General features: G+C 36.5%; 2 protein-coding genes across 4 annotated transcripts in view; one reads left to right on the forward strand and one right to left on the reverse strand.

The window, feature by feature from the left end:
* The first annotated feature begins 318 nt into the window (after positions 1–318).
* The window catches only part of LOC129724839 (SET domain-containing protein SmydA-8), a 29,463-nt gene continuing 13,833 nt past the window's right edge, over positions 319–15,948 (forward strand). Inside the window, exon 1 of one of the 3 annotated variants that reach the window (XM_055680065.1) lies at positions 319–483. The gene's annotated coding sequence lies outside the window, so the exon portion shown is untranslated. Of the gene's footprint in view, positions 484–781; positions 801–13,811; positions 13,920–15,948 lie in introns of those variants that run through there. The other 2 variants (XM_055680067.1, XM_055680066.1) reach the window with 2 other exon arrangements.
* LOC129724840 (uncharacterized) lies at positions 11,034–12,936 on the reverse strand. The gene is made up of 8 exons (XM_055680068.1): positions 12,916–12,936; positions 12,685–12,830; positions 12,527–12,617; positions 12,289–12,468; positions 12,097–12,258; positions 11,797–11,911; positions 11,614–11,732; positions 11,034–11,427 (listed from the first exon to the last, which is right to left on the reverse strand). Exons 4-8 carry the CDS (start codon positions 12,403–12,405, stop codon positions 11,350–11,352), a joined length of 591 nt encoding a protein of 196 aa, XP_055536043.1. The 5' UTR covers positions 12,406–12,468; positions 12,527–12,617; positions 12,685–12,830; positions 12,916–12,936; the 3' UTR covers positions 11,034–11,349.

A 15,948-nucleotide genomic window follows, 5' to 3' on the forward strand; every position in this document is an offset into this window, starting at 1 on the left:
AGAGATGGTTTCAGAATGAACACCTGATAGATAGCAAATGTACGCGGTCCATAATCTACATCACAAAATTATAACTATTTATATTTCATACCATCTCACACCCGGTTAGCGAAATTAATTGATCAAATTTTTCCTCCCATACCGAGTGCATCGGAAAAGGCAACTTTTCTTGCCTAATTTTATTTACCGGCTGGCGGTTTGCGCCGCCGGCCGATCAGCGCGCAGGACAGCGGCTGCAAACACATGGCAAACAGGGTGCTGAACGACGGCGACACGATAGATTCTAGACTTTTGTTTTTCTCACACTTGCCAACCGTCCGACACACAGCAGCAGAAAACGGTGGAAATCAGCTTTCACTCTTCAGTTCGATTGCCAGTGCCGCGCCCGACGGGTGGTGTCACACACTTTTCGTCGCGGAATAAAGTGTAGCGATTGCGCGTGCGAAATAAATTACCATTCTCGTTCGCCCGTGGATAGAAACCGTAAGTGTTGTTCGTCTTCATTACGGAGTACCTCAAATGTCATCATCATTCTCGCACGGTTGATTAGCAGTGCATCGGCAGTGGTGGGTCGAAGCAATTTGCCTAAAGTTCAACTAGTGGTCGGCAACCATCAGCGCACGCATCAAATGTAGCAAAAAGTCATCATCCGGCTGTCATGTTCCGCGCTACCTTCCAACCTGCAAGTGTGTCGAGAGTTTTTGTTATTGGAGTGCAGCGCCGCGAGTTGGAAGTAAAATTAGCCCAAACAGTTGGTTGCCACATACGAGTGTTGTTTGCGTGCGAGCGGCCGTCCGATGGTACGAAAGTTAATTGACTGTTTGACAAGCCGTCGGAGAAATCAGGGACCCCAAAAACAACACCAGCCGACAGATTGGTCGTTTTTCGTTGGGGCAAACAAGTGCCGCGTTTACGAGGGCACGGGTCAGGGATGCGGCGAATAATTTAGTAGTACAGCCTTTCAATAATGATTAACAACAAAGATATGTTGGCTATGAGGCAAAACGAGGACTAATTTCGATTGGTTGCTTAAACGTAGAACTTTTCAGTGTTTTGTCAAAATCCGGCCTTTGAATTCGTTATGTGATCTTGAAATTGTTCACCGAAAATTTAACCAATCAAATTTTTAATACTCAAAGAAATCATCAAGCGTCTAATTATTAGTGTATATTAGGGATGTAACGGATATCCGCATCCGCATCCGCAAATGCGGAACATCCGCATGAAAATTGACATCCGCATTCGCATCCGCATCCGCATCATACCATGCGGATATTGAAAAAATATATCGCTTCATAAAATATTGCAGAAAAATTTTCCTTGGTGTATTTACTGCTCGCCCAAATAACTTTTGCACTGGGAAGGGGCATGGTTATGTGAAATAAGCAAAATAAAACACAAGGGATGCTTCGGATATCTGCATCCGCATCCGCGAATGCGGAACATCCGCATGAAAATTGACAGCCGCATCAACATCTGCATCCGTAATCACATATCCGCATCCGCCTCCGCATCTGCAGATGTCTGAAAAATCACATCCGTAACATCCCTGGTGTATATTATTAAAAAACAAAAGAAAAATTTCATTGTTGATATTGAAGCTAATACTTTCCCTCGCAGTTGCGTTCCTTGAATAACCAGAAATAAAAAAAAGCATAATGAATCATTTGAAAAAAAAGGGAACTGTAATCAGACAAATAAAAAAAAAGAAATAACAACAATGACCAATGATGGGCTTACCCTTGATTTTTTAACCTATAATAGTAAAAAGGTTGCATTTTGAAAATTTTCATTAGGGAAAGCGAAAATAAAGTTATCAACGTGATGCTTGCTGTCGTAATCATAATGAAACGCTAAAAATTCTTTCGTGACAGTATTACACTTACTTTACTTTACTTTACTTTGTTGGCTAACGGACCGTTCGTCTAGGGCCGAACGAATTAGAGATGTCCAGCTTCTTCTGTCTTGGGCACACCAGCAGATCGTGCATCTTCTTCCTCCGCGCACATCCACCGCGTGCGAGGCCTACCACGGAGTCGACGGCCTCTTCCTGGTTCTCTACTGAAGATAGTTTTGGCGGCTCTCTAGTCAGGCGTTCTGGCTACATGTCCAGCCCACTGAAGCCTGCCCCGCTGTATTACATGCTGTATTCACTATATCAGCATGTTTGTATACCTGGTACAACTTGTGGTTCATGCGTCTGCGCCAAACTCCATCTTCTAGTTTACCGCCAAGTATCGATCGCAGAACTTTACGCTCAAAAACTCCGGACACTCGTCGATCAGCTTCCTTCAGCGTCCATGCTTCATGTCCGTAAAGGGCCACCGGGAGTATCAGCGTCCTATACAGCGCTAATTCATCACTATAGTCGCGTAATGCTAGTCTACAGCACACAAGCCGAATTTACAACATTACAGACACAATGAAACTCAGACAAATAAATTTTCAGAAAATTTAAAACAATGAATGTCAAACGAATACGTTTTCACTGCGTCTGACGGATGGGTTGGCTTTCATTATTCTACCAATGATGAAAAAACGGAGGAAGACAGAATGAACATTGCATAAAGGCAAAGTATTTCCTTATGATGGTATAAAAAAGCGCTGGCGTTAATGGCGGCTTTTTTCACTTTCATGCAAAAGCGCTGAAATTTTCAGCCCTAGGCTAATATCCGGCCTCATGATGCCCCACGGAAAAAATTGGCCTAGTTGTATGTGTTCAATAAAAAAAATAACCTGAGCTCTAGAACAATCCCTAAGTTGCACCAAAGGTATAAGCAATGGACTTCGAATCAAAATCATCAAAACGAGTCTTCTTAATTCTAGCACACAAGTAGTTTTCAAATTATTTGGTTGCTGTCACTACGATACCAAAGTGGTGCAATGTTTGTCCCAGAAATTGTTTTAAAAGCCTGTGTAAATACATCAAATATAGTTCTTCAACCTCAATTTCCTGTTTTTATTATGCTAACATCAGAATCAATGCATAATTGCTCACAGATCAGGTAAAGGTAAAAAATTATCAATATTTTCGTATCTTCGTTGACAGCGCCATTGAGCTGATCACACGAAATTCAACTTACAGTATTGTTTACATTTTTGCTGTACAAGAATATTTAAGTCTAATTTTAACGAATTTTGTGATCAATTCTCTCAAATGCGGCGGAGAAACGTGAATTTTATGAAAACACAATCAAGTAAAGTTAGAAGTATTAACAGAAAATATTTTGTCAAAGATTCCACATGTATATCTGTTAGGATAAGTATATATTTGTGGAGTGCTATTAGTTAACTTTTGTCTCAAATTGTCCGGAAAAACGACGATTTTCGATTTTGACGTGTTTCCCGACCTAGAATTGCGTCTTACGGCTACTATATAATATAATAGAAGTTCAAATTGAAAAACCGAGATAAGATGCTAATTGTTATAACTATTATTTGAAATGTATTGTACTAATAAGCCTTGTTGAACGCATGTTTCGACCAATCAGAGCTGAAACAGCCAACGCTAAAATATACAAACGATTCGAATTGAGTATTCATTGTATAACCGATTATTACAGCAAGAGGACGATTGACTCTTACTGTAAATTGTGTCGACCCGCAGTCGACAACGCAGCAACTGATTTAGGCTCCACAGTAGACGGACCAACCGGCGCGCCTTTACACAGCACAGCATTGTTGAACATGTCTGGAAATATCACATGTCACGTTTGCTTTCAGCCATTTGGCCAATACTAATAGCCATGAGTGTCCCGGTAGCGTGTTATGATCGTTACCTTCAAATACATCATGGTTAACGCTAACCTTGCGGTCGTGTCTTAAAAAACGATCTCCTAAATTATTTCAATAACACTCCTATTCAAATGAAAGGCATCTATATATTTCTCTTTCACTAGCTCTGATTTTATTGCGTTTCCAAATTATTTAATAATTACGACGGTTAATTCTTAAAAATATAATGAATTTGACAAAAAAACAGATGATCCAAATGTCTGGTCTCGTTTACGTGTCCGTTCCATCAGTAACGTTTGCATTAAAAAATAGACTTTTTTCGGATGGTGATAGAAATACTACAAGATATACAGCCCTAGGTTTGTATGAAATGGTGATGTGGGACTAAACACTGTAATCACTGTAATTCCAAGCAGAATTAATTCGTTTGTTCAGCGATTTACGTATTTTAATTCTCAACCTCCCTTTCATTTTTTCGAAAATATGTTTAATAACACTCGAAATAACTTTATTTACACTTGGTGATATTTTGCCTGTAGTGTTTTTTTTTGTGTGCAAACAATATTCAGCAATTTTTTTTTGTTTTTTTGTTTTTTGCTTCTCAAGTTTGTTTCATTTGCCAACATTTACATTCACTGTATTACGAAAACAGATAATATAAGTATATTATTTTTAAAGGTAAAAAAAACTTAAATTAATCCACCTAGCAGTGCAGAAACCTTTGTTATACTAACTATTACTACACATAAACTTATTATGCCAAAAAACCCTAAATCGTTTCAAATTTAATTTAAAAGGTAGTTTTTCAGAGGATGAACCAAATATGATCATTGAATCAACCCTCGACTTGCTTTTCACAAATGTTGTGAATGCATCACTGGAGTCTGGGTTATATTTTTTCAGCCCCAAACCATTCTTTTAAGCTGTCTAAGTTGGAAACAATTTATGAATTTTTGACATAATCGAACGTGCAGAAACAATAAAAACAAACAATGATGCAGATATAATTCTAGAAGAGCAAATATGTTTGTCAGTTCATTGAAATACTATTGATATAATTCCTTTCAATCCAAGCTTAAATACCACAATGGCTTTGTTTTCAAAGATCGCAAAATCTAGAAAAGAACATAATGATAAATTCTCGAAATATCTCGAAATCTAAGCCAATAATCAAAAATCCACTCGGTAGCATTCTGGGGGAGCACAGTAGCTTTCATTTGCATATAAGATCATCAAAATCGGATATTGCGTTCTATAAGAAAGGTGCGTTAGTATTTTGCGGCACATACATACAGACAACACACATGCACACGAACAGACATTGCTCAGTTCGTCGAGCTGAGTCAAATGGTATATACGGTTCGGCCCTTCGGGCCTTGAATCTATTTTGCGTTTTTCGACCGATTTTATAACCTTTGTTTAGTTTCAACGACATTTTTTAGCATTTGATCCTCACAGATTTTAAGATTTTTGTTGATTTCTTGAAATAATCACACGTATGATTCAAATAACTTTTATATGGTAACAAAGCATTTAACGCGTTCCTGTATAATTCCGAACTATAATTTCTTGAGAGCAAGTTTGTAGAACTTTGCTGCAATACGTAGGAGATATTCGATGCTAATTCATAACCTAAATTCATTATGTTCTTTTCTAGATTTTGCGATTTTTGAAAACGAACCATTGTGGTATTTAAGCTTGGATTGGAAGGAATTATATCAATGAATTGAATTTTAACTATTTCAATGAACTGACAAACATATTTGCTCTTCTAGAATGATATCTGCATCATTGTTATTTTCATTGTTTTTGCACGTTCGATCATGTCAAAAATTCATAAATTGTTTGCCACTTAGACAGCTTAAAAGAATGGTTTGGGGCTGAAAAAATATTTGTGAAAACCACGTCGAGGTTTGATTCAATGATCGTATTCGGTTCATCCTCTGTAAAACTACCTTTTAAATTAAATTTTAAACGATTTAGGGTTTACTGGCATAATAAGTTTATGTGTAGTAATAGTTAGTATAACAAAGGCTTCTGCACTGCTAGGTGGATTAATTTAGAATTAATTTTTTCAAGACATTACGCTCTAGCAGCAGATTCAGAAATCGTTCAAGAGAAGGGGTTGTTTCAAAATTTTTGGAAAACCTTTACCTTCGAGACACCAATCAGTCTAGGTTCATGGAAGCAAACATGAGTTGACCTTACGGGACGGGGAAATTCTGTCAATTTTTCATTTTGACATTGATACAGAGAATATCACAGGGAATGGATGGTGTCTATTCATGTCGTCTGTGCTAAAAAAGCACGCATGTGATTGGTTCCTTGTTCGTGTAAATTTCTAGATAAACACTTCAAAAGGTCCTATCTGCTTTCATCGTTTTCCTGGAGCGTCTTTTCATTTTGGTAATGGTTCAGCTTTAGTAACTCTCCCGAGCGTGGTTTTCGTTCAGAAGGCTAAAGTGATCCCTTCGCTATCAACTTGTGCAAATAACGTGTCATGAAAAGTGTTTAGTAAGTTGTGGTGATTAAATGAATGTTATCGATGAAAAAATCGATCAAAGCAAATAGGACCTTTTGAAATGTTTCTCTAGATTTGTCCTTGACACTTTTTATCGATTTTTACCGCTTTGCAATGAAAAGATGATGATAAATAGCGTATCACAAAATTGTTCAACATTTTGTCTATCCAATAATATATTAGTTATCGTTATCCAATATGCTGGTTATGCTGTTATTATCGTTTGCAATCTGACGCAACATTTTCCAGTTTCATTTTCAATTCAACAAAATTCATTCCAATATAGAGAACAAAGACGTAGTCCCACGTAAAAAAACTACTTTTCAAGTTATTTCTTTGTTCTATTTATCAATTCCTCCTCAGTGTTCACGACAAAATTGTTGGAGTATATCCTACGCTTCAGGTTTACCTAATAATTATCGATATGACGCAGCTGGAGAACGTTCACGGTCAGTCCGGAGCGAGAGAAGAGCGGCTCTACGATCCCCTTCTCGCTGATTGTCAGTCACAGCAGCATGCACCTTCTTGGGGAACTTGGTGTGTGAAATGAACTTCACTTCCTTCGTGGAGGAAGTAAAATACGAAGTGCCCTGCCAGCCATTGCCATCTAGGGAGAGAAAGGTCTCGTCGTCCATCACCACTGCCACGTCGCCGCGATTCGCCAGGAAAATTACCTTGACCATCTTAATCACCCGCTGCCGCTGCGTCATTGCCTGTAGCTTCGAGACCAGTGGACGGAACTGCCACTTCCTGACATGTCCATGTTCACCAGCTAATTTTCACTAATTTTGTTTGGCTGGTTGCACCGACCTCCCGGCCAAGTGCAGCGAAGTAGCCATTTTTCTTTTGGTCTTCTTCTTTAGCATCCTTTGGAGCTTCTACGTCTGGCTCTTTTGGTCTTCTTCTTTAGCATTCTTTGGAGCTTCTACGTCTGGCACCTTTCTATTCCGATTGCTGTTCAATAGTGCCATGATGTTGTAGGTGCCGGAACAAAGTCATCCGGCGTCCACAAAGTGCCACACGATGTTCGTTTTCAACGCGACGAGATACCGTTCTTTGAACGCGCACACGTTTTAACGGACTAGGTTCGTGGTTTCGTCAGAGTTCGACCGTCACTTATTTTCTGGTGACTCATGGGTTACGATAATTGATGCTGCATGGGTAGCAGTGTCGGGAGATGTTAGAGAACACACACTTCCGCCAGAAGTTATTTACTTGATTCGCCAGCATGGGATGGATCACGTTATAATAAGTGTGCGTAAACAGATCATTCATGAGCTTTTTCAGGGCATTTAATGTTCTAGTTTGGAATCAGTACAACGCATGTGCATTGGGTATAATGCATTTGATGCTCTAGCGTATTTTGAATGTATTTGACAGCTTCAAACCACTTCGCTTAGAACGGTTTCATCGGTGTTGGTATCGTCATAATGATTTGTAGTGGTATTGATAACGTTTTTCAGGAGACTGCTCTAATTGATGCGGTGTATACAGCATTGGTTGCTGATAGTTGAGGTACTTTTAAGTTTATAGAAATATCACCTGATCGAATCATTTTCAAGAACCAGATTAATCAAAAACAACATTGAAGCAATAATAATAAGAGAAGATATTGGATATGTTCATAAAATTTTGCATTTAACTATGATGTTACTGTGTATTTGTTTGTCGATTGTAACGGTTAAATCTGTAGATTTATCGGCTTTCTGTTTATGTTGGTACCGATGCAGATAAATTAAGCAAAAACATGTATAAACATCACGTAGAGAAAAATGAATAATCATCAATTAGGGGTAAGCGGGGTAAGACCGCCCACTTAAGCAATTCTGTTTATAGAAAAAAAAGTTGCGGCTGCAATTTCATTATTTCTTCGCTAAGAGGTTCTTCTATTCAATACCCGAATTTAAAAAATAAGAACTGAAATATTTTTGTTTATTTTCCAGCTTTCTTTTAAATTTTTAAAATTCATTGAAAATGTGCAGACCTTTTTCATGCGGGGTAAGCCCGCCCACCAGCGGGGTAAGATCGCCCACCATTTTTTGAGAATAAACAATATTTTTAGGGCCGAAACGGTTGATTTTATCGGTATAGTGTCTCTGACAAAGATGTAGATGGTATTTTTTTCTTTTTAAATAAAATATACACTGTGAAAAATCTTTTCTAAGTTTTAACTTATTTTGTTTTCTGATTATCAAGTTCAAGTTCAAATCAATGTTTAGGTAACTATTTTGGTTTTCAAAATAAATAGATTTTTCAGAATTGGGGTTTTTCAAGATATTGGATTCATAACATACCTATCTTTAAGCTAAAATTTAAAACTCATCAAACCTGTCTGTATAATTCTTTTGAAGACTTATTATGCATAGAAAAATACTAATAATTATGATTTCTTTTATTTATGCTCTTTTTTTTTTGAAGAACAAAATTACCAACGACACTATACACCAAACAAACCGTCACGATACTATACACCAAACAAACCGTCTAAAAAAAAATTTCTTCACAAAATTTGACCAATAATATTTCTATTACTCCATGATCCAACAACCATAAAATTTTAGCTTACCTTTTGTAGATTTTACAGGCAAAAACATGTTTTTTCAAAGAAATTTGAAAAAAAAAAATATTTTTAATTCCATTTTATATTTTTTCTTTAAATTTTTTAGAGTGTGTACTTTTTTCGGAAGTAAAAAACTACTATTTTCAATTCTGCTGGAGACGTCATACCATTCAAACAAACCGCCTTCGATATTTCCGAAAGAAGATAGATTCAGGCAAACGATTAAACGTATATTCACGAACAAAACAATAGATTTTTAAACAGAAAAACCCTAAGTCCCGCTACCGCAAAACAATAGCGCATTGACTGGTTGCCAGCTGAAAGGTTGTTTTTGATTATTTCTGCGACCGTTCGCGCACTATCAAAATAGAAAAACGTGTAAAATGTTATGTAATTGTACTGTAATAGACACGTTAAAGAAATTTTTCAATTATTTTATAACTTGGTAGTAAAACTACGGTGGGCGGTCTAACCCCGCAGGGTGGTCTTACCCTGTTTACCCCTAATACATTTAATTATCGCCTTATTTATTTACAGTTAAACTTCACACTTTTGGTCAAAATTATGCAAAACTATCAATAAAAAGATTAGCTTCCTGAAGCCTGTAGTCTACATTTGCTTGAAGAAAATAAATAAATAAAATAGAAGATTTCAATTAGAGCTTTAAAACGATGTCCTTTTGGAGAAGACAAACAAAATATTCAATTCGAAATGCGTATAGAGTTCGACGGTTCGACTCATCATGTATTCTGTTAAAAAATATCGCATAACAATATCATCAAAAGTTTTAAGCAATTTTTCGATTTTATAAATTTCGTAAGCCCCTTAAGCAACAAAATTGTGTAAAAAATTATCAGATAATTTTTTTTTTCAAGACACTTTATTATTTCGATTTTTTAAACATAGCACTGAAAATTCAAAAAAATTGTTTTTGCTGTGGTACCGGCAAACTTGCTTTGGAAAATTAAGAAAAAAACATTAAAAAACCGACATCAAAAAAGTCACATTAAAATTTTGTTTGATATTTAAAGTGAGACTCAGACTCAAACGGTAGTTACTCATACTAATCTAATAAATCAGTCGCTATTCAAATTGCAAAGTAATCAGCTGAAAATCGAATTTTTAAAGTACAGGTCGGACTCGATTTTATACAGTCTCCGAAAAATTTTCACTATATATAATCGAATCCTATATATAATCGAATCAGAAAAAAAATTTTTTTTTTGTTTATTGTGCGTTAATATTTTGTTGTTTTTGAATAAATAAGTAGGATTTTTTTGACTAACCCCCTTATAGTCGCAAAAAACCTTTCTTACAAAAATATATGTATGTATAGATTTCGTAGTTATTCTTTATGTTATTGTTGCAGTCAAACCTAGAGAAAAATTTTGATCAGTGTGTATTGTGTTTGTTTACTCTTTTAGTTTTGATATTGTTGTGCTGCGTTATCAAGCAATTCAAAACAGAACAGAAAATTATCATAACAGTATTTTATCGAAACAGTACTTGAAACTATACATTTTCGTCATTTTATTTCAATCCCCTCTTCATCCAATATTATTCATACACACTTAATTTTTTTTTGCTGATCTCGGTGAAAAAATGCCGAGAACTCAACAGCTGAGCGCTCGGTAACTATTTCGGTAAAATAAATGAGTGCTGTTTAGTCGGCAAATGTAACTCGTTTCAAACTGTCAAAAATCGCGGACAATTTCGGCAAAAAGTTCCGATATACTCAGAGTAATTCTGACGAGTTTCGTGTTTATTAATAACAACTTCACAGATTGAATCAGTTAATATTACTGAAAAATTGGCAATAAGAAAAACCGTTTCTCGGAAGTACTCGGTATTATTTACAGAAAATCAGCGATGTTCTGCTTACTTCTTTTTCGAAAAAAGATAATTATACTACTAATTACCGAACTGATTTGAGGCCTAAGAACGATGGTAATAAGATTCAACGTTTCGGTAATCTGACAGTTAACTCATGGCCAAACTGTAAAATTTCAGCATCGTATTGATATCGTATTTTGTCTTGGACCTATAAAACAATTAGTAACATTTTAGGAACTCTTTGTAAAATTACTTGGCCACAAATTTAAATTGAGCCACAAAACTGTAAAACAATCCAAGTCTGCTTAACTACCTAGTGATTTTAAACTAATTACAATTATAAGTGATTCGGAAGATAAACTAAAACATATTGTTAATTTGGTACGTATTTTTCCATGTTGGTATTTTACTTTCCAAAACATCTTAGCATTTTAACTTATATAATCAGTGTTGAAGTAATAGTGGTAGAAGTAACAGTAAAATATTACATGAAAATGGTTTATGATATAAAACGAACAAATTTTTCTCCGGTAGTGTTAAGTTTATCTACTGAAAAAACTACTGCCCTGAAAAATAAATAAAATTGTTTGTCACTTGGTGCACAATCTGTCGCGAATACTTCGAAACATTGACAAAGTTTTCCGAAACCTGAAGTGATCGTATCAACTGGAATATTAATGTTTCTCCATGAAATGAAACATTATCCTTGACTTTGTAGTGATTCTCCTTTTACTATGAGCGTAGGTATTTTGTTGGGCATAGGAAGTGGATCGTCTACCTGTTTGAATAATTGAGTTGGTTAGCGTTACTTTAATAAGTTATAAAAATTACTTTGGGAGGCTCAAGCGAGATACACAATTAACCCTCATTACGAGAACGTTATAACTCGCTGTCCTCTTACGTCATTCGGCTCGCATCTGAATAATTCTCAATGATAAAAAGTTTAGAATGAAATATTTCTTACCCCAACCCAATCGATAATGCCATTCAGTGGATTCATCATCGTGTTTTTTTCATCACGCAATCGTTTTGATCCTCTTGCAGGATTTTTGGCACGAACGATACTAAGAGCACGGATAAAATCTGAAAAGAAAAAAATCCAGTCATTACTTTAGATTTTGTGTATCATTCTTCTTCCGATATTTACCATCATGCAATTCCTTGTACAGATCGCCATACATGGTCAGAATGCGACACTGCCACTCCATCCAGTTTCTCCAAAAATCAGTTAAGGTGTACATTTTGCAAAAATCGAAATCAATCTAAAACATACAAAACAAGTTCATACACACAAGAATAACCAATACTATACTTAACTACAGTAAGCTATTTTTTTAAATTCTGACCTTTTTAATCAACTTGTGACCTACTCAAAAGAAATAAGTTTGAACACCTTCCAATTGTTGGGGTTAGCTCAAAGCGTAAAGCGATAAAGTGTATAACATACCAGTTGTCCGTCGAATGCGGAAGCGACGGGAAACTCTTCCAAGTATGCAAAAAAATCTTTATTTTTACGGTACACATTGCGACTGATGAAAGTAGCATCCCACAGATGCTCTATGCGTGATTTGGTTGATATCGTTGGTGTTATAAATTTTAGTTCCTCAATCTGAAAAGAAATAATAGATTACGCTCTTACCATTGCAATTACATCTAAATCCGTATCTTCAGCATTATCGTGTATAATTTCAATTTTTGACTTTATAGATGTCCTGCGAATTACCCTCTCTTCTGCCTTTTTGGCAAGGTACTCCATGTGATAATGAATTTTTCCTGCGTGGCGTCCGTCTCCTCTACCATTCGCGTAGAACCATAATGCCTATATTTTACCGAACAGCAGGTTAATGTGAAGTCATTTGGATAAAATATATGCATACTTGTGGAACTGTTGATACTGTGGATGCCACAATAGGATACTGAGTTACAAGGCATTCTGCCAAGCGATTTTTGTGGAACGTCGTGGGACGGCTGCAAAAATTGTAGATAAATTACGCAACTCGCAACTTCAGAATTATTTAAATAAAATGTTACTTACACTCCAAAAGATCGTTTTAAAAAATCACACACTATATGAGTAATTTTTTTAATTGTTGAATCATCTGGTTTCTTATTTTGCTTAAATTTTTCTAAAATGGTCCGACCTTCGGATGTTATTGAGAATAATTCGTCGATATCGATTCCCTGAAGAAATAAAAAAAGAGTTGTAAAATTTGATCCCTCGATTCATCAGTATCAATATCTAAAACTCCTCACAAATTTTCCCCACCTGCTGTTGCGTTGCTTTGGATTTTTTTTTCCAGATGGTGATTGATTGCGACAAATTTTTTCGTGAATTTCGTGAATCTAGTTAACCTAATTCACATCAGTAAATAAGCATTGTCAATTCGATGCTAACGTCATTTCTATCGAAAAAAGAACGAATTAATTTTTTTTTTTTGTTCTCGCTTATTTTCCGTCGGTCTAGTTCCGCCACTGTTGTGGCCAATCACCGACGCCCAGGGAGGCGACTCCACACCCAGGACCCTAACTCACGACCCGTTTATTAACGGGCCGGCGCCAACGGCTTTACTTCCTCATGCGATGGAAGGCGTGATCCCAGAGATTTTTCGCCCCAGAAAATCTCCCGGTGTCGGCTAGGGTTGAATCTAGACCAGTTGGGTTGGTTGTGAGTGGATCACGCCACCTCACAACCATCGACACCTATGTCGGCGGTGGGATTCGAACCTAGGCGTCGAGCGTGGTTGGCGGAGACGTTACCAACCACACTAGGCCCCCGCTCTAGAACGAATTAATTGATTGCGTAACAAAATATATACCGCAGATATTCGAAAAATAAACCGGCTGAAGGGTCCAACTTAGTTGTTCTTGCTTGCTAATCGGATTTGCGCACTTTTTGTAGAATACACCAACATGATTGGTGTATTCCCGCGCATTACGTACCCGCGCATTTCTACAGTGATTTCCATGCCTCTTGCGGGATAGATTCTCCAGGAATGCACACTATATAGAAACCTATATGACTAAACAACCCAATTACCAAGCAAGAAAAACTAAGTTAGACCCTTTAGACGATTTGTCTATCGATTGACTGCGGTATATATTTTGTTACGTAATAAAATCATTCTTTCTTTTTTTCGATACAAATGACGTTAGTACCGAAACGACATTGTTTATCCACTGCTGGGATTTAGATTTACTAGCTTCACTAAAATGTAAAATAAATGGTTTAGGAGCAATACATTTACTAACACGTTCCAGATTAAACGCACGGTAGGGATCAGCGCTATCGTTCTCTTCGATATTTTTGAGGGATATTGTTTGTTCGGTGTCTAACTCTTCAATTATATATTCGCCGGATAGTTCGAAATCTTCAGTTTGTATTGTATTTTGAATTTTCTTAAATATTTTACCCACTTTGTAGGAAGTTAAATACGTGCGTAATCGGTGTCGTCTAATGCTAAAAAAAGTTGTACATCGGATATCTCTTCTTGTTCTGCAATCGAAAGATTATTAATAAATTATATCATTGAGTGTTTTGTTCATGTACATCTTAAATCAATTATCTTGACAAAAACAACGTCTGGAGACATATTTACTGTTGCTGTTATGCGAATACCAGAAGGAAAAAGTTGCATGTTGGTGAATTTCACCTAGTTTATAAAGTTTATTGCTGTCGCTGACTTCAAGTTTGTAGGCCTCAAGATGACAACTATAGCTACTGGTGATACATTCTTGCACGAAGAAAAATAATTGATTAATGATAACTACAATTTCTTTTATAACTGCATACGTAGGATAGTTACGATTTTGTTCATATTTTATTGCAATTACCAGGTTCAAACGGAATTCTATACCGTTTATGGTAACACTTTTTGGGGTAAATACCCGTGTGTCAGTTCCATGTAAAAAACGGTTACTTTTAGTTTCCTCCCTCCTAATGAATCGACCTCCTTTGTATGTAATATTTTCAATCAGAGGATCATCTAATATATCTATGACCATTCGAAAACATTGTCGATTCGCTAAACTTTTGGTAATATTCTTGAAGTTACGGCATGTGGCTGACTGGTTTTTACAAAACTTATTTTTTTGCTCAAAAGCCAAGCAATTAAAGTGCCTCATGTTTCCACTCATTCTAATGCAATGTATGTAGTGTTCCAAATGATGACTTTTATTTATCTTTTTATCGAAGTTTTTATAAAATAGGTTTTGGTAAAGTCTTATGTGCTCTTCTAGCTCTGCAAAAAGATATTCTTCAATTACCGGATACATTAGAATGCGAGTAATATTGATCAAGTGGTTTATAATCAAAATGTACTGACTATTGGCCGGAACTTTATGGTAGAAGAGAAAAGGAAAAGCACGGAGTAACAATAGGTTTTGAGTAGCAGTCTGTCTTAATTTATGGTGGTTTGGTTTGGTGAACATTTCGTCGGTGAAGTTAGAGCATGGTTTATTTTTTTTGTCTGTGTAGCCATACGCAAATGTGTTGATACGGTGGTTGATGTATGCTGTGTTAATATCTATGTCATGGCTCATGACAAAACGGCCAAGAATTAATTGAACTGTTAATGGGACGACACCTTCGGCGAGGTCATGCATTACGTCTAATACATAGTTTTCGGTCACATGAAATAATCTCAATTCATTTAATATACATTCGCCATGCAAACCACACTCGGAAGCGGTAATGCTTCCTTCATTCAAGCCTTTCAACTGAGTGTTGTACCATTCTTTGGTACGAAGCGGGAAAACGGAATGTGGGTTTTGCTTGTACAATGGTCGTGAAATGGTACATATTCTACAAAAAGAATTTGCACCGGGTCCAAGGAAATTGAAAATTTCGTGGACAGCCAAAGTATCTCCACTAAAAGCTGTAACGACTGCACGAATAATAAATTCGTCTTGTCCGTAGAATACTTTTACACCTTCTTCCAAGAGCTTAAGATCTGAAACCAATGGTTGTAGTATTTTATTGTACCCATGCCGTTTGGCATCCAGAGATGTGCAATAAATTACAGGAAAAATAGTTTTCGGTGAGCTATTGTACTTTTCCGGGAAATTTTGAACCTTAAAATACACGCATGAAACTTTATTAATGCCTGCTCGTGAGCTCAAGGCATTGCCCAGCTCGACATCATCCTGATACAAACTAAGCCTCACTGCATTCGGATGCTCGTTAAAATAACTTTTACTCTGGTAAGTTTCTCCTGATCGAAAAGAGTCGTACTGGTTTATATCTTGGCATGAAGTTTGGTGTTCCTCTAATAGTTCGCGATCTTTTTGGTTCCTTAGTAGA

Source organism: Wyeomyia smithii, chromosome 2 (genome assembly GCF_029784165.1).
Source record: "Wyeomyia smithii strain HCP4-BCI-WySm-NY-G18 chromosome 2, ASM2978416v1, whole genome shotgun sequence".
NCBI classification, from domain to species: Eukaryota; Metazoa; Arthropoda; class Insecta; order Diptera; family Culicidae; genus Wyeomyia; species Wyeomyia smithii.

Excerpts from the sequence above, each read along its gene's own strand:
- LOC129724840 (XM_055680068.1), bottom strand. The coding sequence starts at position 12,405 with ATGGAGTACCTTGCCAAAAAGGCAGAAGAGAGGGTAATTCGCAGGACA. Across the intron at positions 11,733-11,796 it reads GTACAAGGAATTGCATGATG|ATTTTATCCGTGCTCTTAGT; the intron begins GTAAATATCGGA and ends TTTTCTTTTCAG. Across the intron at positions 11,428-11,613 it reads GCATTATCGATTGGGTTGGG|GTAGACGATCCACTTCCTAT; the intron begins GTAAGAAATATT and ends TTATTCAAACAG.